Raw genomic sequence first — 22,353 nt, 5'->3', positions numbered from 1 at the left:
CCTTCCACACTTTCCTAATCTTGACAAGCACAGAACAGAGCAGAGACGCTCTGCTTTATGCAAGTCTCCTCTTACACAAGGTCAGCAGGTGTCAGAGGAGAAATGAAGGTATGCAAACACAAAGTGTAAAGAAAAAAACAAGTGTTGTGACTACAACCCGATTGATAATCTTTAGAGCTGTCGGGCAGACGTGAATCTCCGGTTTGAACTCTTTACCTGATCTCTCCAAAGACGGATCCCGCTCGTAGCGTGACAAACACCGTCCTCCCATCGGGGCCGCCGACCACCTGCACCTCTCCTGCCTTTATGATGTACATCTCCCGGCCAACTTCACCCTGAGCAAGAGGGAAAAAACAAAAACACAAGCAAACAGTGAGGGACGGAGAATAAACAATCAGTAAAAATAATTTAAAAAAAAAATACTGACAGGAAAACGTACCTTCTTGCAGACGTAATCCCCTGGTAGGTAAACAACAGAGCGGAGGCTTTTCAGCATGTCAAAAATCATCTGTCTGTCACAGCCCTGTCAAGAAGAGAAACAGACACACATTACTTACACAAACACAAAACCCCTGACTCCCATATCATGCAATTCCTTTAGTAGATTTAAAAGTATTTCCAACCTGAAAAAGAGGGACTTTGCTCACGATGGAGTAGTTGACATCGATGGCGATGTCCAGACGCATTTTATCGGGCAGCTGAGTCAGCAGCTCCTGCTCGTCTTGAGTAGCAAAACACAAATTAATTAAAGGACGACATGTCTGGGTGCCAACGTTCAACGTGAACGTGCAGGTATGGTGTGCTTTCCTACCCAGCATGCCCTGCGATTGCCAGGTGTAGTTGTACCAGGTTTTGACTCGGTTTTGGACGTCTTTCGGGATGCGGTAGGAGGACATGTATTTAATGGTGTTGTCCATGCATGTGCGGTAGTAAGTTTGACCGGCTGTGGCCGCACCAACGACGTCACGCATCTAGAAAGAAAATGCAACAATCAGACAGTATTTTATTTTTGCATTACTGCAACGTTTAGGAAGCATTATTGTTCTTATTCATATCTGACATAAAAGGTCTATAAGTGTCTTGTTATTTGAGCTCTTTTGGGATGTTTTAACATTTCCCTGGCTAGGATGCTTGGATTTATTTACCTTTTATAACTATAAAATTGTTAAGAATTTTCCAATGACTGCCAGGTTCTCTCTATTTTTTTTGTTGTCAGTGTGACCATGATCATATTGCAGAGGTCCTGGTTACAACTGTAATGACAACTAATATATGGTCACGAGGCACTATATTTCTGTTTTCTGGTACTTTTTTAATTTTAAAGATATCATAACCTACATAGATGCTATACTTATGATAAGTTTGCAAGTTTTGTCATCAATGACAGGATAGTCACAGGATGCACTTTCATGTAACACATGTAATATTTACATGACAAATTTGAGGGAGGAAAACAATATATTATAGAACAAATTGGAAAAGATACTGTGCATACATACATGAAAGGTGCAAGACTGAATTTGAAGATTCATCTATACAATTTCCACAAAATCGTGCATTTCAATTCAACCCAATGAGGGAACTGAAATGAGAACTGAAAATGAGAGCTGTCTTTCTCGTCACACTATAGGCTTATAAGCTATTTGGATATTTGTTGTTTTAATAATGATTAGACATTTGAAATGTATTAGCATGCCTGTTTTGCTCTCAACTTACCTGTCCAATCATGATCGAGAAAGCAAAGACTCCAACAAAGTAGTTGATGAGCTGAAAGACTATCTCGAACAGAGTGGTGGGGTCGGGCAGACCCCCAATGGTGATCAGAGTCTTCACTGCAAAGTAGTAGCAGCGGATATAGCTGAGCAGAGAAGAAGCAAGACAAGCAGAAAATAAATCACAAAAATAAATTCCTTACAATAAACAGCTGTGTGTATGAGTCTTTCCCACCAACCTGTTGCCCTCGCCATTGTAGACCCACTTGGTGGATCCCAGTCCCGTGAAGGCAGAGCCCCAGTAGTAGAGGCAGGCGTTACAGTGGAGGCAGTACAGAAGGTAGGTGGTGGTTCGGATCACCCTGAGAAACAAAAAAAACCAAAACAATCCGTGATGTGAAATGAACATTGCAAAAACCAGCTGTTTGTTCAGCCGTGTCACCACCTGCCTCATCCATCCTCTTGCACTTTATAAAGCAGAGAGAAAGTAAACGTCTCAGATGTTTCCGCGTCAAATACAATCCACATTATGTATTTTTGGAGGTAACAAAATATCAAGATAAAATTAAGTGAGTTGTAAATGGACGGTATGGTTTCGAGTCATATTAAAACATTTAATCATACGATCATCATGCCAATCATGAACTAAATCAAAAGAAAATATTTGGATATTTTATCACTTATTGGGGTTTTTTTCAGCATATTTTTACTGATCCTGCTCACTTGAGATCAGATTTGACTGTATGTGGCCCTTGAGCAGTGTCCTTTCTTCTACGCCTGTTTCGCCCACAGGTTTCCTGCCTCGCTGGTTTCGCTCCAGTTGTGCACACTATCGTCATCGTTCTTCATCCTCACTGTCATCCACAGAGTTTTAAAGCTTCTCAATGGCTTCCTAACAGCAATGTCTAGCATCCGTAGCCTCCTTCTTATTAACCCTGATATGATCACTACGAGGTTTGACCGGTTAAGGCATCCAGCAGATATAAGACGATTAATCTTTTTCAAACCTGTATCTAGAAAAGAAAAAGAAATGGTCTTACAGTTTGACAAAAGGAGTAGAAGAGTAGACATTAATGCCATTAATTTGCGACTGACCTGTAGATGTAGGCTTTGGTCAAGATGGCCTCGAGACGCTCGTTGAATTCAAAAAAGGAGTTGATCTGTAGAGTCGTTGGTTACGGGACACAAATATATTTTTTGAATTTGTACAAAGGGACAAGATTGACTTGTACTTTGCAGTAAGAGTGTCACCTTCAGCAGTCTGGGTAAGCGGAGAAGAGGGTTGATACCAGTTTTGAAATAGAAGAGTTCCAGAGGAACAAGACTGGCCACATCAAACTGAGAAGAAGACATGAGCCAGTCTCAAAGAGAGCACAGAAAGGCAGGAAATGCTCATTTCATTCAGGACTCTATTTACCTTAAAGCGTTTGGTTTTCATGTAATTCTTTCTCATGTCTGTTTTGTCGCACTGCAACAAAAACATAATTAATTTACAAAGAATGCCAACGGTGGAGTCATTGATATGTTATTAAAAAAAAAACATCACTCTTTAAATGCACACATTACTGATTCCATTAGTGTTTTTATTTCCAACTCCTGTCTTCTGCTTGACCATTTTCTACAAAATAGTACATCCCCATTTTTGGTGATGACAATATTTCCTCTCAGATTATGGTAAAGGGTGCTACGGTAAACTTTACAAACACTGTTAAAATAGTAGCTCTGCCTCCTCCTTTATTGCCACGGAGCTCCAGACAAAACATCTGAAATGAAACTTTAAATTGTGGCCACAAGTTAATATTTCATGGCCATGATATAGTAATTCCCACCAATGAAATACTATTTGTGGCCATGAAATGCTAATTTATGGCCACTAAATAGTCATTGTCCATATTTGTACGCCTATATATCACATTTGTATAAAAAGGACACTTATTGAACATTGATATACTTTTGCTCACCACAATGTCTCCTCCACGCACAAACTGTAGGCGTGGTTGAAAAATGGTGATGTCCAGGATGTAAATCAGGTCACACAGGTAGTCGGTCAACAGCCAGTAGTAGATATTATCAGGGGTTTGGTAGGGAAAGGCCCAGCGTACAGGGATGAACCACACGTTCCAGTTCCAGGCCAGAGACACCAGAAACATCCACAGCACATACATCAAGTCTGACAAGAGAGAAAGAGAGAGAAAAGAATGAAGGAGAACCCAAACCAGAAAAGAAAACAGGTAGAATAAATAGAATGATTTACTCAAGTGTGGATGGAAAGTAAAGAGTTTTGAACATCGGCCATGAAGGAAGTGCCAAGTACTATCAGACGCTGTTTTTCACAGACTGATGATTGGACTGAATATGAACATGTCCGAAAGTACGTTATGAAGCCAAATTAACACTATTTAGAAAATATGGAGCGAAATGAAAGAAATCCAAATAAAGTCCTCACAGATATGAAGGAAAGAATGAATGAGAGGTGTCTGTACATACATGATGGCACAGCTGCTCCACCTTTACCCAAACCTTGACATACAATTGGTTTAGTGTAATTGAGAATGATAATTAAACAACATGCTTGCATCAACTGGTTCCCAACGAAGGAAAAATAGTTTGGAATTGTGTGGTTGAAAAAATATCAAGTCATCAGAATTGGCTTTGGTTGCTTGCTACCCATTTCTAGGTGGATTGAGTAAAGACAGCCAGACCTCGGAGAAGCAGGTATTCATTCGGTCGGGTTCTCACTGGTAAAAGGGTCGATGCTGGCGGGGAAGCGGAAGTGCATACAGGCTCGCATCCATCGCGGAGCTTTCACCTTGCAGCAGCGGCTCGACTGCTCCTCCTCCTCCGCCTCACTCTCCACTGCTCCTTCGGTGTCTTTTCCCGACGGACCTCCTCCCACCTCCTGCTTCTCCTCAGCCGGTGGCGGAGGTCCAGGATCAGGCGGAGGAGCTGGAGCTCGAGGAGAAGCTGAGAATAAGGAAAGCAAGAGTAGTGTGATAGTCTATTCATCAGCTATCTTGTCCTTTTATTAAATGTAAAGTTTTGGGGAGTTGGACTACAAGGTAAAAGCAGGGTCTTTCTAGAGCAGTGGCTCCCAAAGTTTTTCTTGAGAAACCCAAATTTTTACTATTGGAAACCTAAGTGACCCTAAGTGAAAATATGTTACACCCCTTAAACTCAAGAGGACTTCTGACCCCTCATGACTGTTTTACAAAAAATCATTTGTATCTCATAACTGTTCCCTTGCACAGTAGTGGAGTTGGAGAGTCTGGTTTGATTCTACACTCCAACAACCTCTCTGAAGGCAGTATGGGTATCGGTCAAATCCCGATCAGCTGCTGGCACTTGGGATTATTGGCCATTAGGAGGCTTTTGCATGACGAGCAGTTCACTAGGGGTTGAATGAGGGACACTGTTGGGATATCTTCGGGGATAACAGCAGTCACTGCTCCCACTCACCTGTCTCTGTGACTGCTCGAGGGCATTTTCTGGCTACTAAGATTTTAGTGTGTTTCGATCCGTCTGGTGTTTGGGTGTAAATGGCTGGTAAAGTCAACAGGGTTGGAGCCGAGCCTTTTAACCTGGAATCAAAATGCACTTTGACACTTTCTCACCATCTGCACGAGCCGCTTCTACCTGTTTTCACCTGTCGAATTATCAGTAAATGAATAAGAAGAGATAAGCACTCACAGGGAACGATGCTGTCTTCATCTGAGCTGTCTGGGTCGATAAGTTTCTCCTTGGCCTTCTCCGTTCTTTCTTTGAACATGCGGACAAGTTCCTGAAGCCGGTCGTTGACCACAGTGCTGGTCTGACTGGCCGAAGATGCGGGGCGCTCTTTCAGACTTTTAGAAGTAAAGGAAGAAGTCAAATATAAAACTGTGCATTTCCATCGTGAAAATCCATGTTCATCAGATCCACCGCGTCACAATGTTTGTTTGTGTGCGGTCACACTCACATGTCGTCTGTGCTGTGCAGGCTGGACTGACTGGGCCAGGCTCTCACAGGTATGCTCCCTTCGTCATCGTCATCATCTTCACTTTGAGAATGCAGTCGCCTACTGTTAAGGTTACATGGAGACAGCAACAGCACTGGTTCACTTTCTATTTAAAGTGGAATTGGATGTGGACTGCGCATTATGTTGGGTGGTGTTCACAAAGACCACATGGTCGACTGTGATTGCAGATGAATACACACTAATAATGGCGATTGAATGATATACGTCGACAAGACTGAGACAGATGGATTCACGAATGGTGTTAAATTTGTGGGACAACAGATGGAAAATAGCATTGTGCTAAATCCGGCATATTTACAGTCGCCTCATGACGAGATGGCTTGTTCACTAATATGCACTGTCCCGTCCAAATAAACAAACAAATAAAATGGATGGCACAAGTAGATAGACCAGAATGAGGGTTAATTTCCTTACATCTTTGTCCAGACGGTCCTACGATTCCTTCCACCACTGTCGTAAATGATCAGAACAGGGTTTTAAAAAAAAAAGGGCGGGGGAAAGAGTTTGTATTTGTGCCAAAGTAGTACATGACAACAAACAAGTCAATCACCCGCAACACACACACAAGTAGGGGGACACAGTGACAATGCACATGCAACATCATGATGCATTTGTTTATTGACTTTTGCTACATTATGACATGGACCATACAGTAGCCACAAGCAAAAAGCCAAACAAAAGAAAACAGCCCCATCACACCTCACAAGAGAACAGCACAGAAAACACAAAACTGGAAGCGCTCAGTACCTTTCCAAACCATGTCAGCCCCACCGTATTTATACCACAAACTGTGTTCTGCATAAACACCTTGGGATGGTTTTACTTGTGTGCAAAAGATGTTCACTGCTGTTGCTTTTACGACTCATGATCACGTGATCAGATAGAAAGCAGATATTTTCAGAATGTGGGAGGAAAGTCACATTCACAGAGCTTAACTACATTATATCCACTCCAGAGCAGTTTTTGGTTGAGGGTCAGAGGTCAACATTACACTTAATAACAACATAATAATGTCAGTTTGGGCGGGTGTTTGTCAATAGTTTTTCCACATACACATTTCTTTTCAATGTGGTTTCTTCCTAAAACTTAAAAAAAATCAAACCCAAAAAACTCATGTGGGAAGAGGAATGTCTCTGACCCCCCCCCCCCCCCCCCCCCAGCTCATGCAGCTCCTACACTTTGATAAACATACTGCTGTCATGGAACTGACTTTTTACACACTTGATTTTGGCAGAACACTCAACGATCACATCCTGACAGGAAATGCTGCACAGCTAGAAAATGTACAGTAGAGGGCGGTAGAGTAAATCTCAAACAATGAAGGCGCACAAAATAAATCATTTTGTTCCAAAACAACACACTTACTGATATATTCAATCTCTTGTTGCACATAGGACACATTTCCCTCAGTAGAAATATTGGCCTCAAAGCAATCGATGTTGTGTGATCAATAGAGATTTGGTTTGATCTCCTTTTGGAACAAAATGTTTCACTTGCATATAAAATAAGAACTAGCACATTGAGAAAAAATAAAATTCCAGCAATGCTAATTTCCACTTTGTATTGTGTAATGTATTGCAATAAATGCAAGTACACTATACAAATATGTATTTCCATTATCACTGGTGGAACTGGTTATTGTTTACAGAGAATGAAAAGCACACAACCACATGGAGGCAAAAACAACATATGCAGATTTCTTACTCTTTATCTCCTTTACTGTAGACGAACAGCAGCAAGAAGAGAAAAAGATTAAAATGATTTCAATCCAGATCCATGTTTGAATTCTTCTTTTCATCTTTTGTCTTTTACACTGCACACAAAAATTTGACTACCGTTGTGGTGACATATTGCAGAGCACATTTCTCATGAGTCTTCGTTTAGTGTTGAATCAAAAATGTCATATTTTTGTGATAATCGATGTAATTTTTTGCAAATGCAGCTATGATTTACCTCTGACGCCCTCCTGATGGGTTTACAGGGACAGTGAGGGTTGTAAGTTTGGGATCCTGGGGGTTGAGGCTTTGGTTGATATTACTCTGGTCCTCCCCTGTTTCTCTTTCTCCTCCTCCTCCTCCTCCTCCTCCTCCTCTTCCCATGGCTCCTTCTCCTTTCCTCTCCTGATCAGAGTCCACATCTTCAACGTTAACGGCTGGACGGAGGCTGAGGCTGGAGCTCTCTGGGGAGAGTGACAAACACAATATGTTGTTTGTAATCCTGAACAGATCTTGTTTTGACATGATTAGGTCTGCACAGTGTATCAACACTGAGAAATAATTGATGCAATTCCACTTGCAAACAGTGTATTTCCAGCATGTCAACTACTGCAAAAGGAAAAAAAAAAAAAACAGCATTGCAAGGAGAGTGACAGCAGGGCAGAGCAGGACAGGAGAGGTTTAGAGAAGACCTACACCGGACTAATACAAGAGGATCCAACCTGAACTAGGCCATGCATAAGAGTGCCCTGACGGCAATGGACAAGCTTACTCCTCTGGTGAGCCAATCAATTCGGTTAATCTGTGTCATGATACACTGGCACACGCCTGTCTTCCTTCTTTAATACAAATTGTCAACTGTCAGTGTGGTGCCTCTCTACACACTTTTTCCACTGTCAAAGTTCTGAGGCATTTTGCAATTTTCCCAGTTAAACAGTTTCAAGCTTCGTTTCAAAGGACCTTACTTGACAAGAGGCAAAACAGGAGACGGACTAAGTGTTAAAATCCACAATCACAACACAGAAAGGGTTTCTTTGAAAAAAAAAAAAGAAAAAAAAAATCAAAACAGTATGCACACAACTCTGAAGACAATGTCAGTAAATGTGTCAGGACATCAGTTTTTTAAATTCAATACTGTCAAAAAGGTACATTGCCCTCATCTTTCAAAAGAAAAAGAAAAAAATATATATATATACTTCTAAATTTGCTCCTCAATTCTGGAGTTTTTGTACTTTGATGACACATTTTACTTGTCACTGTGTTCAGGTGAGTCCGAGGAACAATCTAAATGGAAGACAATCACTTTCCACCAATGTAATTTCACCTGCAGGTCTTATAGCTGAAACGTCTGAGTCATCTTCGATGAAGAACGCCGGGTTAGAGAGGCCAGAAAGCTTCCGGGACAGGGAACTAAGCTGCTTAGACGGAGGACTGACGATGGGTGGCAGGCGTGAATAGGATGGCACGTTGGGCAGCTCGAGAGGGCTACCGTTAGCGGAGGACGGGGAGGGGGATGGCGAGCGAGATCGCAGCTGAGGATGATGATGAGGAGGAGGAGGAGGAGGAGGAAGAGGGGAGCGTGGCCCTATCCGGTTGAGTTCTACATCTTGCTGAGTCTTGTCTTGCTTCTGTTTAGGGTGTTGCTGTTGTTGTTGTTGTTGTTGTTGTTTCTTAGGCATCTTGAGGCATAAGGCTGTTGAGACGGTCCCGGACGTTTAGAAAGTACTGCTGCGTTCGGCTGGGGAACTGAGACAGCTTCTGTGGGATGTTTGAAAAGCTCTGCGACAGACCGGACAGGCCTGGGCCTACCGAACCCTCCGAGTTTTTAGGCAGGAACTCGGTCAGGGTCTGGGCGATATTTCGGGGGACCCGCGTGAGTCTGATCTGGGAGAATTCTTGGCGTAATTCCGGCGGTAGGGAAGGTAAGTACTTGGTGACGTCGGAGAGTTGGGTGGGTAGCTTAGGCATGGGAGGTATTTTGGGAGGAGAGATGCCGTTCTCCTTGAAGAACGCGTTGATGTTGCCGAGGCACTCGGGAGTGTGGGGAATGCGCATCAGGCAGCTTTTAAATGCATCGCAGCTGACTGGAGCTATAAGGAAACATGTGGATAAGCAGATGTTGTCAAGGCAAGCGCGGGCATGGACATGGACACCATTGACAACGAAACAGTAGTGCAGTTTGTCAGAACAAGGTCAGGAAGTAATCATGTGACAGTCCAGTCTATGTGGCTTTTTTTCCCCTGTGGTCAAATACAGTAGAAGTAAGCCGAATGTTGACGAACACCAGGCGTTATACAATGAAACATCTTATGATGTCAACACACCCAGCGGATGTTACGTAATATTCCAACAAGTATAATACAAAGAAGCACAAAAATGTACATTTCAAAAAAAGTACATACCACCACATTCGTCCCCAGGAGCTTCCTCCTCCTATGAAAGATGAAAGTACAGTGTATATGAATGGCAGAGAAGTGGTGACATATCCATCTTAATGAAATTAACTTCTGTGCTGCCTCAGTTGTAAATAACCAATTAAAAATAAATTATTACAAGCTAGGATTACTGACATTTTGATCTGTTGGGATTCAACCTTGTTAAAGGGTAAAAGGGTAAAAATGAGACAAAGTAAGGAGACTGAGCCTGATAGCCGACCTTAATAAAGTCATACAATTTGAAAGATATCTGGAAGGAATTAAATCATTAAAATTACTTTTTCTGCAGCCTTGTCAGTCTTTGAAACTTCACCGTCTCCTGCTTTCTGTGGCTGCTTGGTTACAGGCTGAGCTTCTGAACCATCTTCATGAGTCTTGGTCTCAAGTTTAAGTTGAGGTTCTGGTTCAGGCTCTGGCTCTGGCTCAGAGGATTTCACTGGTTCAGGACGTGGAGGTGGAGAAGGTGAGGCCTGCTGTGGTTCTTCCTCTTTTGGCTCTATATGTTCATTTAAAATGGTTAGAGTATTGAACACTTGACAACAATATATATCCATATACATCCAGCATGTAACTGGCGTGAATTATGAATAATATAAAAATAAATCTTCTTCACCTGCTTCCTCAACCTCGACTTTCTGTTCTTCCTGAGCAAGGCTCTCTTCCTTTCTGTTGAAAAATACGGGATAATACAGATGAGTATTCTGGCAGAGGGAGGAGAACCAGGCTTTTCACACAGCAAACATGTTAAATGAGAGTTTGTTTTATTACAAGGATATTCGAGTACAACAAGGGATGGACATGCTGGTGCAAAGGAACCTTTCGAATATCCCCATCAAACAGAATTTACTTTAATTTGCAATTAAAACATTGCAATCAAAACATAAAAAGATGTTCAGATATTTTATATTGAGAGGCTGACACATTACAATGTGTAAAGCCATTTAGTTTTGTTATAGATTAGTATGATTTTTTTTTATATTCTTAAGTTCCCACAGATATTAAAAAACAAAACAAAAAACGAGATTGTGAATAGAATATTGTAGAATAATTGAGAAAGTTTAATTTAATAATTTTTTTGTTGCTATTTCTCCATGTTATTTAAATACCACTCAATTTTAAGGAAGGAGTTGTGCAATATTCTGTAAACAAACTTTACCTTGTTTGTTGATGTTTTGATTACAAAGAGATTCATTATACAAAAACATCTTAACATTTCCACAGAATTGCGTGTCAGCTTGTTTTTCTCTCTGTTTTTAGCATAAACAGGGACTTGTTTGTTTGTTTATTGAATAATAATAATAATAATAATAAAGCTTTATGGGAGAGCTACAACCACACGTTTGACAATTATCTAATCACTCCGTATAAAAGCGAGGTTATGACACAATACTCACTTTTCCCGGGAATATTTGTCGATAAGTGCAATTATCCGGCACAAAACGTCCACGAGGAAGTAAAACACACACGCGCGCGTTGTGACGCCAAAACAGGGTCAAGTTACTTTCGACGTTTTAGAAAAACAAGGAGGGAAATGTTCTGTTAGTACATCTCCGTCCATTATGTTCCCTGAAGGCAGCAGCAGCAGCAGCAGCAGGTGCTCACCGTTGCCAGGGCAACAGATCCGCGGGGGTTGCTAGGACACGGTACTGTGATGCTGAGGCGGCGCGCGGCACACATCAGATAACGAGAACCTGCGGGAATTGGGTACAGCTGACGGGCGCGTGGCTGTGCCGCTCTGCACGATACCACGGAACTTATGAGGCGTTCACGGACCTCGGAACTTGGAAAGTTGTGAGAAGGACTCGTCAGCATGCAGGTAAACGTCAAACAGGCGCGCGCATGATTCTATTGCCCTGACAATCTATCATTTTATATATATATATATATATTTTTTTTTTTTTTAGTTGAGGCATATCATTTATTTCAATCCAGGCATTCTGAACTGACCTTTGTGCTGTCGATTATCAAAGAGAGATTATTTTAGGCATAATAAAGCTGTTGAGTACTACTTTTGAATCCTATTTTTGTCCTATATTTAAAACTGTTAAGTTGAAATTTCCCTCCAAGCCACTAAATACATAGTACATTTTTGTGAGAACGTTTATGAAAAACAAGGTATTTCTCATAACTTTTGGTGGACTCTTTGGTTTATGTTTTTGCTACCTGCACTACAATCTTCATCCTTTAGTATTAATATAATATTTTTGGGTGGGTGAATTATTATTGTTTGAAAACCCTGAATGATATAGTTGCAAACTGCCATGTAACATATGTATCAGTGGTAATGGATTAGGATAGTTTCTAAGTTTTAACAATAACATGTCTATCTAGGCACAGTACAGGAGGAGTACGCTACATGCTAAGTGAAAGACTTCCAACCATCCTCCAAAAGAGGATCCAACCAGTCAAACACCAAGTAGCTCCCCCCTTTTGTATTCTTACTCTGGGACTTCACACGGCTCCACCTCACTGTTCTTTTCTTCTGGCTCTGGAAGTCTGATCATATTGAATAAAAAAAAAACATCACATCTCTTCACATGCAGACTCTTGATTGCCAAAATATTAAAACGAAGCACGAAGGTCTTACTCTTCATCCAGCTCCTCCAACGGCTCTTGACTCCCCAGTGAGAGTTTGATGGACTGCCCCTCGCTGGCCATTTGTCTGATGGCCATCTCAGCCGTCTGCCGGGCCACTTCTTCAGCCATTCTGGCCATCTCGAACCTCTCCTGAAGCAGACTGAAGAGCAGTAGAGAAGGGAGTTGGGCTTGTTCTTGTGCTAAGTTATTTAAAAATGAAATATAACATTCCAGAAAACATGTTTAGGATTGTATCATCCCGAGGGCACCGCCATCCAAACGTCTCACAATGAACTTCCAAATCCTTGAATGACTCTTTGGTTTTGAAAGACATGATCAGCTCATTCTTCACTGCTCTTACCGTTCCTCCATCGTAGCTAAAGCCACACCTTCAGCTTCCTTCTTGAGATTTTCAACAAAGGGCGTCCAGCGGCCTGTCTGCGTCTCAGCGTCCTCCTGAGATATCTTTGTCAGATTCTCCGACTGCTGTGGATCTTCACCACACTGAGGCTGGATGTTGTTGGACTGTGTCGGCTGTGGCTGTGCCGCCGGGGCTGGTGGAGGAATCTGACGCACAGACGATGCTTTAGCCGTGGATGAATCCTTGCGTTTCGGCTGGCACTCGTTGTCCGACTCCACATCTTCCAGGACCATGTCAGGCTTGAGCTTCTCTGACGCTGCAAAGTTGAGATGAGGATGATTTTATTTGTGATGAGTTACAACAAAGTGGTAGATGACGAAATGGAGCGGGACTTTTCTTTCACCCATGTTTTCACTGAATGAAATTCTATAACTGTTATGCCTTAAGTTATTGCATTTGCAAAATGGTTAAGATGCAAATGAAAAAAATGATAATAAGTCAAATAAAACATTAGCAAATGGAAATGATATGAATCTTAAATCAGATTGGGTAAAAACTACCCTGAGAAATATCATATATGTAATAATAAATGTGAAAAACAACGGGTTATGTAGGTTTACTGTGAAAAACAGATGAAGTTAAAACACAATCATAAAAAGTACAATTTTGCAGAATTAAATCAAAAGTCATTGAAATTAATACAAATTGTAAAATAGTTTAATTCGTAATATAAGTCAAGTTGGAGCATTATGTTTTAAGCTTCCATTACTTTCTGAGCAGTTAATTTTGGAATCATAAATCAGTCCTTAATCTTGAATAAAGACCATGCAAATTTGTGTAGTAATTAGCAGAGATTAGAGTTGAAAGGTTCTCTTCATACATTCATTCATGATGATTAGTTTGTGATAAACCAACATAATTTAAAGAACCAGTATAGAGGACGGATGAATGGGTTTGCAAGTTTATGCCCTATTGTGGTTGTTTACATTGAAAGTCATAAACAGGTAACAAAATTGTATAATTTTATGTATGGGTGCCATTCAGTATTGATCGCTATAACTAAGTCTGTGTAATAAAAAAACAACATGTGTAACGGTTCACACACTGAAACTTTATTAGTCTTGCTTTTTACTTGCATTACAAGTTTTCTATTTCTGTCTACGTGACCAAATGTGAAAGTTCAACAATACAGCACACCTCCAGGCCACATTTCACAGTCCCAAACCCAAGAAACAGATCAAGTGGATCAAATCCGATTGTGCAGTACCACTGGAAAAGGCTCACACATACTACAACATAGTCCAAAAAAAAGAAAGGAATTCACTCGTTATTGAGCACAAAAATAAATATTATGTAGTGAATAAGATGAAAATAGTATATGTACATCGATATACAGACAGATTTTTACTTGTTACACAATAATAAATTATCATAGCTGCCAGTTCATTATTATTTCTATTTAGAAATGTGTGTTGGGATATAAACATACTATGTTTTACAAATATGTTTATCATAAATACATTGACCAGTTTGTATTCTTTTTTTAATGGGAATGGCTGAACATGAGATTATCCTTTTTCATTTTGATCTTTAAAGTCAAAGAAACAGAAAATATTTCTGTTGTCAAAAAGAAAATGTGCAAATTCAAAAGACAAAAACGCACTTAACTATGCTAAAAGTAACACATTGCCATTTTACATTCATTCAAAACTGTATTGAGTACAGTTAGGTGAGTTCAACATACATAAATATATATATATATATACTCTTGTATTTTACAGCTGCCTATCGTTTCTGGCCAAGCTGCTCACTGAGCAGTGCAACAAGTCTAACTGTCTGTAAGTATGTGGAAATCAGAGCGCCCCCCCAGTCGTCTCCTCCTGCTGTTTAAGGGGCTCGCAGCGCCTTCCCCCCTGAAACAGAAGGAGAAGAGGGACTGAGTTAGGCTCCGACCGTCCGACCAAAACACCTCTTCAAAAACTATGGGGAAAAAAAAAACAAGAGGGCGCTTCAATAGAAAAACACAAGCGTCACTTTGCACTCAAATCAAAATGAACAGAATATAATGGAAGTAAGAAGTGTCCAGAATTTTTGAGATGTTTTCATGTAACCTTCATTAGATTTAAAAAAAACATTTTTCGATGTTGATCCACTTGACTGATCTGTAAATTGTGGCACTCTGGAGGATTTGCACTTGCAGGAATGAAGAAAATGTGGATGGTTGGGGGGGGGTCTATGTGAATAAAAACACAAGCTCACCTTTCTGCAGGACCTCTGTTGCACCCTGATAAATGGGGAAAAAAATGCTGTTAAAATTCACTGGAAGACTTTGAGTTTGACGGTACAGAAGAGTAAAACTGATGAGAAGCAACGGATACCTCAGCATCTTCTTTAGGTGGAAGAGCGGGCTGAGGCAGCTTCAAACCCAGCCCTGACACAAACCAGCCGACCACACTGCAGAGAGACAATGCACATATGGGTTTATTTTATTTATTTATTTATTTATTTTTAATAAGCACAGATAGTAGATTTCTTTTTTACCTTCCAATAAGACACTGATATAGGCTGAAAAAGGCCTTTAGTTTAGGAGTCTCAATTTGCATTTTGATTTATCGACGTTCCTCAAAAGCTTTGGAAATTCATGACTTAAGCCAAAAATTACCGTTTCTGGAAACGAGAAATCATTTCATGGATTATATTTAATGATTGTGATTATAAAGCATGGGGTCTCAAAGTTACTAATGAATGAAATTAGTGTAGCTCATACAAAAGCTTTTAAAGGATCTATGGGGTCTCTGGTTATGTTATGACATTTATGCATACTTTATGGAGGTTTGTACCCTCTTGTGTGACGTGTCATCAACTCTCCCTCGACCCAAACTTACCCAGAGGACTTGCTGTCAGTATCCAGTGAGATTCCACTGAGAGATTCGGGTGGTGGAGAAAAGACTGCAGAGCCAAAGAAAGATAAAATGAGCATTTGAGTACATCATGAGAAATAAAACAACATTGAAACTTGTCTTTTTTTTTTTTTTTTTTAGGCCTGCTGTACTTTTGTCAAGAGAGGAGCGGGTGGACTTGTTTTTTGGTTCCATGGCCACGGCACCAGGGGGCACTGGCTGTGGGATTCTCTGCTTAATCCAGTTCACCATGCTGCAGTAGAGAAAGGGAAAAGTCTGAAATGTCTCTCTTAGCATGAACTTGTGTTTGAGGGGCACAAAAATCCCCTCGAGATTGAATATTGTAAAGGTTCCAGTCACTTCAGGCATTGGAAACCACCGAAAGATCAGTCTAAACGCAAACACTTCCCTACATGTGTGTCGACAAGCATTGGTGTGAAGTAACTGATACTCACTTTGGAGGAAAAGGAGAGTTTGGATCCTCTGTGTCTGACGCCTCATCTTCAGATACCATTTCCACCACAGGGATGTGCGGAAGAGGATCATAATCTGGAGGGGGAAAAAACAGAACCCAACAAACAGCGGATTTAACACAACCCCTTGAATTTTGCATTTGCAAATAAACCCATAACAATAAGGACCTTAAATGAGCAAAAAACAAACAAAAAAATGTGTTTACCTGGCATAGTTTCTACTTCGTACACCTGTAAAAATACAAAAAGTGCACTATAAGTAAAGATTGGGCAAAATGATGTAAATCTTTTTTCCCTGAAAAATGTTTCAAAATAAAATGAAGAAGAAATTTGACCTTTTTTTGTTGTATATCCGATATATTTACTCCCTTATTACCAGTTATCGAAATAACCCAAAATAAACCTTTTTTTCTGACTTGACCGCAACATGAAGCGTGTCTGTAAAAGGCCGTGAATTCGAAGAAGGGGTTTAACCTGGATCAAGACCCCGCCCCGGTAAACTCCTAAACTATAAGCTTAATCCACACACATGATTAGTCTTATAAGCCTGTCACAGAGTATTAAGTTGCTTCAGTCAAACGTCACTCAGGTCAAAGATTCACAGTCACATGATGGTGGTGTCTGGACGGCTGACTTTGCTATTTGACAACAGTACAAATTCAATGTGATTCTGGAGTGACGGTTCCTTTTAAAGAGCCATTTTAGTGACATATGTCTGTCTCACCTCCGTGTGCTCTTCAGTGTATGGTTCCTCTTTGTACTTGTCATCCGGTTGAGGTAAAACTTTGGTCAGACCCTGAGCGACCCAACCTATCACGCCCGGCCTGGCAGAGAAACATGCACGTATTTAACACTTGTGTTTTCATGTTTCTTAATAATAAATACGATTCCAATTTACAGAATCATAGTACCTTTCTCCAGCCTCTCCTGACTGATGTGGGGTTTAAAAAAAAGAAAAGGACGAAACAAAGATAAGAAGTTATGGATCAATCTTTTACTCTCACTTGCAGTTAATTTATTCAAGACTATAAGAATTGCCCGCATCAAATTGCCTTTAGGCAAATTCACTTCAAATTCAATGGTGAATCCCAAAATGCAGATTCTCCATGTTTGTGTTAAATTGTGTCATGTTTACAGCTTTAAAATTACTGTATGGATTTGCAAACATCTGCCTCATTTTACACATTCAACCAATACATTTCGGACATATTCCTGATTCGGGTGTTTTGAGTGCACTCACCCTGGCGTCAGAGTTGGACCTGCTGAGTCGAGGGGAGTTTGAAGGCTGCGGCAGTGCGCTGACGAACCCATTGGACAGCCAGCCGAGGACGCCAGTCTGGCCCTGACTGCAGAGGAGGTGGACACAGACAGAGAGAGAGACGTCTTCACACACACGCTCAATCTCTGTCATGCATTCAAAGACACATGGACAGAAAGACTTACCTGTCCTCTGAAGCTTCCTCTGTGTGCTTCAGTGGAGGACTTGTCACTGTGAAATAAACTCAATCTGTAAATGCTTCGTGAACGAATTTAGCAATACATAAATTTTATAATTTTTTTTAAGGTTTTGCTGTTTTAAACTAATTATAGGAGAAAATCACTTCTTTCTTTTTTTACAATTTGATCGTTCATTTCTTGGAGCTGCACCTGTATGAGATCAGGTTTGACTATTTTTGTTGAGTCTATACATCCATTTCTGTACTGCTTTTATCCTACATGTGAAGTAGAAGTAGAAGTAAAATAATCCTTACCCACTCTGGTTTTACGACATTCCTGTAAGTTCAGAGAGACAAAAAAGAGAATAATTAAATAAAATACAATGAATATGTGTGTGTGTGTGTGTGTGTGTGTGTGTGTGTGTGTGTGTGTGTGTGTGTGTGTGTGTGTGTGTGTGTGTGTGTGTGTGTGTGTGTGTGTGTGTGTGTGTGTGTGTGTGTGTGTGTGTGTGTGTGTGCGTACTTGTACAGCAGGACTCTTTGGGGAGTCGTCTGTCCCAAAAGCTTCAGGGGGCTGAGGAACCACTTTCACCACCCAGTTAAACATCCTGTTGAGACACACACACACACACACACACACACACACACACACACACACACACACACACACACACACACACACACACACACACACACACACACACACACACACACACACACACACACACACACACAGTGAACCTCTCAAACAGCCCTTCATCAAACATTGTTGATACCACTGATGATAATGATGATAACTCTTATTGGCTAATTCCTTACGGCGCCATTAAAGCAGCCACTTCATCTGTCGGACAGAGAGCCCTTAAACCGAAGCTAATGAGGCTTGATGAAGGATATTGACCAGCATTATTTTTCATTTTTACCTAAGAAGCTTGTTTTATTCCAGCCTGAGTTGTCACTTCTTGCCAAAAACACATGGTCCGAGGAGCTTTGACCTGCCAGTTACCCAATTACTGTAACCCAAAGCAACGCAGACATCGGGATCAAGTCGGCACCAAACACACAGGTGAAAAGTAAGATAACATTAGAAGGCAGAGGCCTGACCTTGTGCAGCCAGCAGTGGAGCATAAGCTGATTTGCGGGCAGGTTTCGCAGTCAGTGGATTTCAGTCAGATAATTCAGTTAAACACAGAAATCTTCCCAAAATGTACAGGGAAAGGACATTTTTTAATTGGCCCTACAAACTGAGATCATATAGAAGCCCCTTCAGGCGGGTAGGAAAGCCATTTTGGTCCAAACTAACATTCAATATGCATTTTATTCTGTGTTGCAGTCTATCAGCTCGTTCATTTAATCCTCTTCAGAAACGGGGCAAAGAGTCACTGAGCCTCCAAGATGTCCTGCAACTGCCTGCAGCCACGGCACACAACTCACGTTCCTCAATGTCACTTTCCTCACATATCAGACACAAGTAACTGGACTGAGGCCATTTCAGGCTCACACCATTGTTATCAAGGGTTCAGCATGTGATGCGAAGATTTTTTTTAATTTGTTATTGAAAAAGTTTTCTCAATAAAACTTTGTTGCACACGAGTGTTTTTCACATTTTCCAAGTCATGTTGTGTGGTGGTTTTTGAAAAGTCAAGAGAAGATTCTGCACCACCAGTAACAGAACATTAATCTGGCATCTTTCAAGGTGTATAGTAATTAAGATCTACTCTGATTTATTGGCACTTTCATGCATAAACACCTGTGACTTACTTCTTTACAGCACTTTTATATACAAGATGCAATGTGGCATTTTTTTTCATACAAACAAATTTGCATTTTTAAAAGTTTCATTAAAAGTTATTCTGAATAACATCTCACTGCACTCCCTAAACCACTCTGCCTCCAGCTCCCCCCCCAATATTAGCTCATTTATTCTTAATCAAACAACCCCATAACAACATAGGCTGATCACAGACTTCACATATGCGCTCTGTCATTACCTTTTTTTTGTTTTGTACCCCCCAGCTCTCCACACAGATGTTCTATGCACAGAATCACAAACTTTATTTCCCTTACCTGCTCGTCTACAGGTGGTTCTGCATGCCGGTGCTGTGGAGATCCTGAGTGCCACACAGCCAGCACAGATCTGCTGGGATTTCCACAGCGTCTGCTTGGTGCTAACAAGATTAACCTGCAGCATCTGAAGGTCAAGGCACAATCCTGGACAGTGAGCAAACGCAGATTAACGGCAAAGAGATACACCGTCAGGACACCATTCCCTAAACCCTGCAAACTGTTATTCCAACAGGGAAAACAGCAGCGGGCAAGCAACCGGCTTTCCACCACCAGGGATTGCGACAGAAAGTGAAAATGCAAAGTGATAACATCTCCATCAGAAGGAGACTTTAACAGAATTAAACCTTACATATTTTCATATATTTGTTTTGATGGTAACAATATATCCACAGGACTTTTTCTTCAGGCCATAATATAACATTTGTATTGGGTTTACAGATAAGACAACAACTTTAAATGCATTTTATTTTTTTACATTTATTTAAAAAGTAGATGTGGATACAAAATAAATTGCATCCAAATTTAAAGTGATGCATTTTCCAACTGCTCTTCATTTAATTTGAGTTGCACATGAATTTGTTTGTATGTACACAATGCAACAGCAATTCAAAGTGTGATGGTTGAACAATATTTGCTGAAAAATGGTAATGCTCTCTTTTTTGAACCCCAAAAATTGCCATTTCAAAGGTCAACTGTAATACTGGAAACACAAAGAAGAAGAAACCAAAGAATGAACCCCCCCTAAAAAACATTAATCTTTGCCCAGTAACAAGAATACAAAGTTGCATATTCTGTATTATTAAGGAGGTCATTTTTGCATTCTAATCATTAATCGTTCATATTCAGCATTGCTCAGGATATTGATTTAAATTTAGTTTAATTTCTTTTCATTTGATTTCATTTGCATTTTTATGCTCTCCACGAAACCTTGGAGCCAGAGGCTGTGGATCCAAACTCCTTCTGCAAGTGAGGAAAACAAAGATTATTGGAGATAAGGAAAGAGGTCTAAGGAGGAGAGAACTCCTGGTACCGTGCCAGAGTGTGATTATCCAGGATTTAGGACAAACCATGTTAACAGTACAACTGCTAAACAGGAAACGGCAACTTTGTTGTTTTGAGTTGAAGTAATGTGAAATTTCAAGCGAAGCCGCGGCTACAGTGCATAATGCTGCAGAATTCAAGTGCATTTGAGTAAATAAACTGCAGGAGCAGATCATGGGGCAACAGGAGCAGGTAGGACGAGGCCATTATAATTTGGAATCTCAGAGAAAGGAACTCATCGCTCACCGTGTATGACAACATTCACGGATCACACCATTTTCCCCCAAGGTCTGCTGTTGTATTGAAGAATGAGAAGCATTTTTGGTAGTGATGAGGCACGAGGCAATTGTAGATCTCATTATCAGCTCAGCGTAGGATAATCTGACAGAACAGGTCGATGGCACAGACCCTTGGCTCATGGCTGGAATGTGGTAGCACTTCACTGGCCTCAATCCTAATTGAACATCTGTACTGGATCTGATGAGAGAGGTGGTCTGGAAAATACAGGAAAAGAATTTAAAAAAGAAACCCTGGAGCTGTCTCTAAATACAGGGAAGGCTTGTTTAAAAAGGAAAACCTGCAAATGTTTACATCCAATCATTTATTTATTAACAATCAGATTCAGTTGTGTGACACAGCGGTGGAGTGAGCTGAGGAACCCAAGGAGACTTAAAGGGAGAAAAAGGGGAAGATGAAAGAGAAAGCAGGCGCAGAGGGTAAAGCTGTAGTGGATGATCTGTGATGGAAGCTAATCCTGATTACCTCTGACACAAAGACATGCTGGTCGGTGTTCTCGCTCACTGACACCCGACAAAGACAAGTGCACAAAAGAGACCTTTTGTGCACTTGTACTTGAGTGCAACAAATACACTCACAAATGTGACATCTTGTCTACCATTGCATTATGCCATGTTGCATATTTAACAGAAACCCGCACATTAAGCACATTAAATAATCTTGAAACCATGAATTTCCCACTTTATTTTGTGTGAGTATTTCATTTTCAGTGATAACGTTTAGATTTCACATCGTTTGAGGCAATGATTCCCTCTTGTGGCTAAAGGTAGAATCAACTCTTTGTTTTGTTTTTTTTTACATTCGATTAAAGCTGATGTTTGCTGTTTTTCTTTTCTTCTGGGTTGCTGGTTCCTTGAGTGCTATAAAAAGCTCCTAAACAGCAATGCATTAGGAATAGGTTATTAGTAGGTATCTGAAATGATCATAAAGCATGTATTTTGTGCTGGAGAACCATTAAAAAAAGAAAAAAAGAAATACCAATGCACATTTATGAGAACATAAAAACACTGCAACTGACATTGTTTTTCACTTGTGAGTTTTATTGTAAACCTTTAATGTACTCTACACGGGAGTGCACAGGCCTTACAGAACATGCCCTGCATGCATTGACATTGTCATAATAATCTACTGCTGTTTTTACACAAAAACACAATGTACAAAACTACAAATAATACCAAATCTAAAAAAAGAGGCCGTAAAAAAGACAAAAATCTGTCATGCTATTGTTTTTTTTTTGTGTGTGTGTGTGTTTTTAAAAAAAGTTTCCCAAGTATTCACAAGAAAAAAAGGCATAAAGAGTCACCAAAGTTAATGATTGTAATAT

At 40.5% G+C, this 22,353-nt stretch overlaps 1 protein-coding gene across 1 annotated transcript in view; it reads right to left on the bottom strand.

Annotated features, from left to right (window-relative positions):
• LOC308136440 (uncharacterized protein) overlaps positions 1 to 18,231 on the bottom strand; it is a gene marked incomplete at both ends in the record, with an annotated part of 19,225 nt that extends 994 nt beyond the window's left edge. Inside the window, 35 exons of the mRNA XM_080504777.1 lie at positions 217 to 335; positions 440 to 523; positions 624 to 721; positions 812 to 971; positions 1,717 to 1,858; positions 1,952 to 2,074; positions 2,808 to 2,872; positions 2,964 to 3,050; positions 3,130 to 3,180; positions 3,674 to 3,882; positions 4,452 to 4,676; positions 5,400 to 5,554; positions 5,668 to 5,769; positions 6,142 to 6,177; positions 7,432 to 7,446; positions 7,681 to 7,906; positions 8,767 to 9,135; positions 9,233 to 9,532; positions 9,845 to 9,875; positions 10,156 to 10,373; positions 10,491 to 10,543; positions 12,465 to 12,614; positions 12,816 to 13,131; positions 15,075 to 15,099; positions 15,194 to 15,269; positions 15,701 to 15,764; positions 15,868 to 15,968; positions 16,171 to 16,264; positions 16,395 to 16,419; positions 16,913 to 17,012; positions 17,100 to 17,119; positions 17,429 to 17,534; positions 17,632 to 17,677; positions 17,940 to 17,961; positions 18,148 to 18,231. Coding sequence (XP_080360903.1) covers positions 217 to 335; positions 440 to 523; positions 624 to 721; positions 812 to 971; positions 1,717 to 1,858; positions 1,952 to 2,074; positions 2,808 to 2,872; positions 2,964 to 3,050; positions 3,130 to 3,180; positions 3,674 to 3,882; positions 4,452 to 4,676; positions 5,400 to 5,554; positions 5,668 to 5,769; positions 6,142 to 6,177; positions 7,432 to 7,446; positions 7,681 to 7,906; positions 8,767 to 9,135; positions 9,233 to 9,532; positions 9,845 to 9,875; positions 10,156 to 10,373; positions 10,491 to 10,543; positions 12,465 to 12,614; positions 12,816 to 13,131; positions 15,075 to 15,099; positions 15,194 to 15,269; positions 15,701 to 15,764; positions 15,868 to 15,968; positions 16,171 to 16,264; positions 16,395 to 16,419; positions 16,913 to 17,012; positions 17,100 to 17,119; positions 17,429 to 17,534; positions 17,632 to 17,677; positions 17,940 to 17,961; positions 18,148 to 18,231 — 4,097 coding nt within the window. The remainder of the gene's footprint in view (positions 1 to 216; positions 336 to 439; positions 524 to 623; positions 722 to 811; positions 972 to 1,716; positions 1,859 to 1,951; positions 2,075 to 2,807; positions 2,873 to 2,963; positions 3,051 to 3,129; positions 3,181 to 3,673; positions 3,883 to 4,451; positions 4,677 to 5,399; positions 5,555 to 5,667; positions 5,770 to 6,141; positions 6,178 to 7,431; positions 7,447 to 7,680; positions 7,907 to 8,766; positions 9,136 to 9,232; positions 9,533 to 9,844; positions 9,876 to 10,155; positions 10,374 to 10,490; positions 10,544 to 12,464; positions 12,615 to 12,815; positions 13,132 to 15,074; positions 15,100 to 15,193; positions 15,270 to 15,700; positions 15,765 to 15,867; positions 15,969 to 16,170; positions 16,265 to 16,394; positions 16,420 to 16,912; positions 17,013 to 17,099; positions 17,120 to 17,428; positions 17,535 to 17,631; positions 17,678 to 17,939; positions 17,962 to 18,147) is intronic.
• Positions 18,232 to 22,353: the final 4,122 nt, after the last annotated feature.

The sequence above is a fragment of the Blennius ocellaris genome, assembly GCF_963422515.1.
Source record: "Blennius ocellaris genome assembly, chromosome: 11".
In the NCBI taxonomy this organism is placed as follows: domain Eukaryota; kingdom Metazoa; phylum Chordata; class Actinopteri; order Blenniiformes; family Blenniidae; genus Blennius; species Blennius ocellaris.
This window is presented reverse-complemented; position numbering and strand designations above follow the sequence as displayed.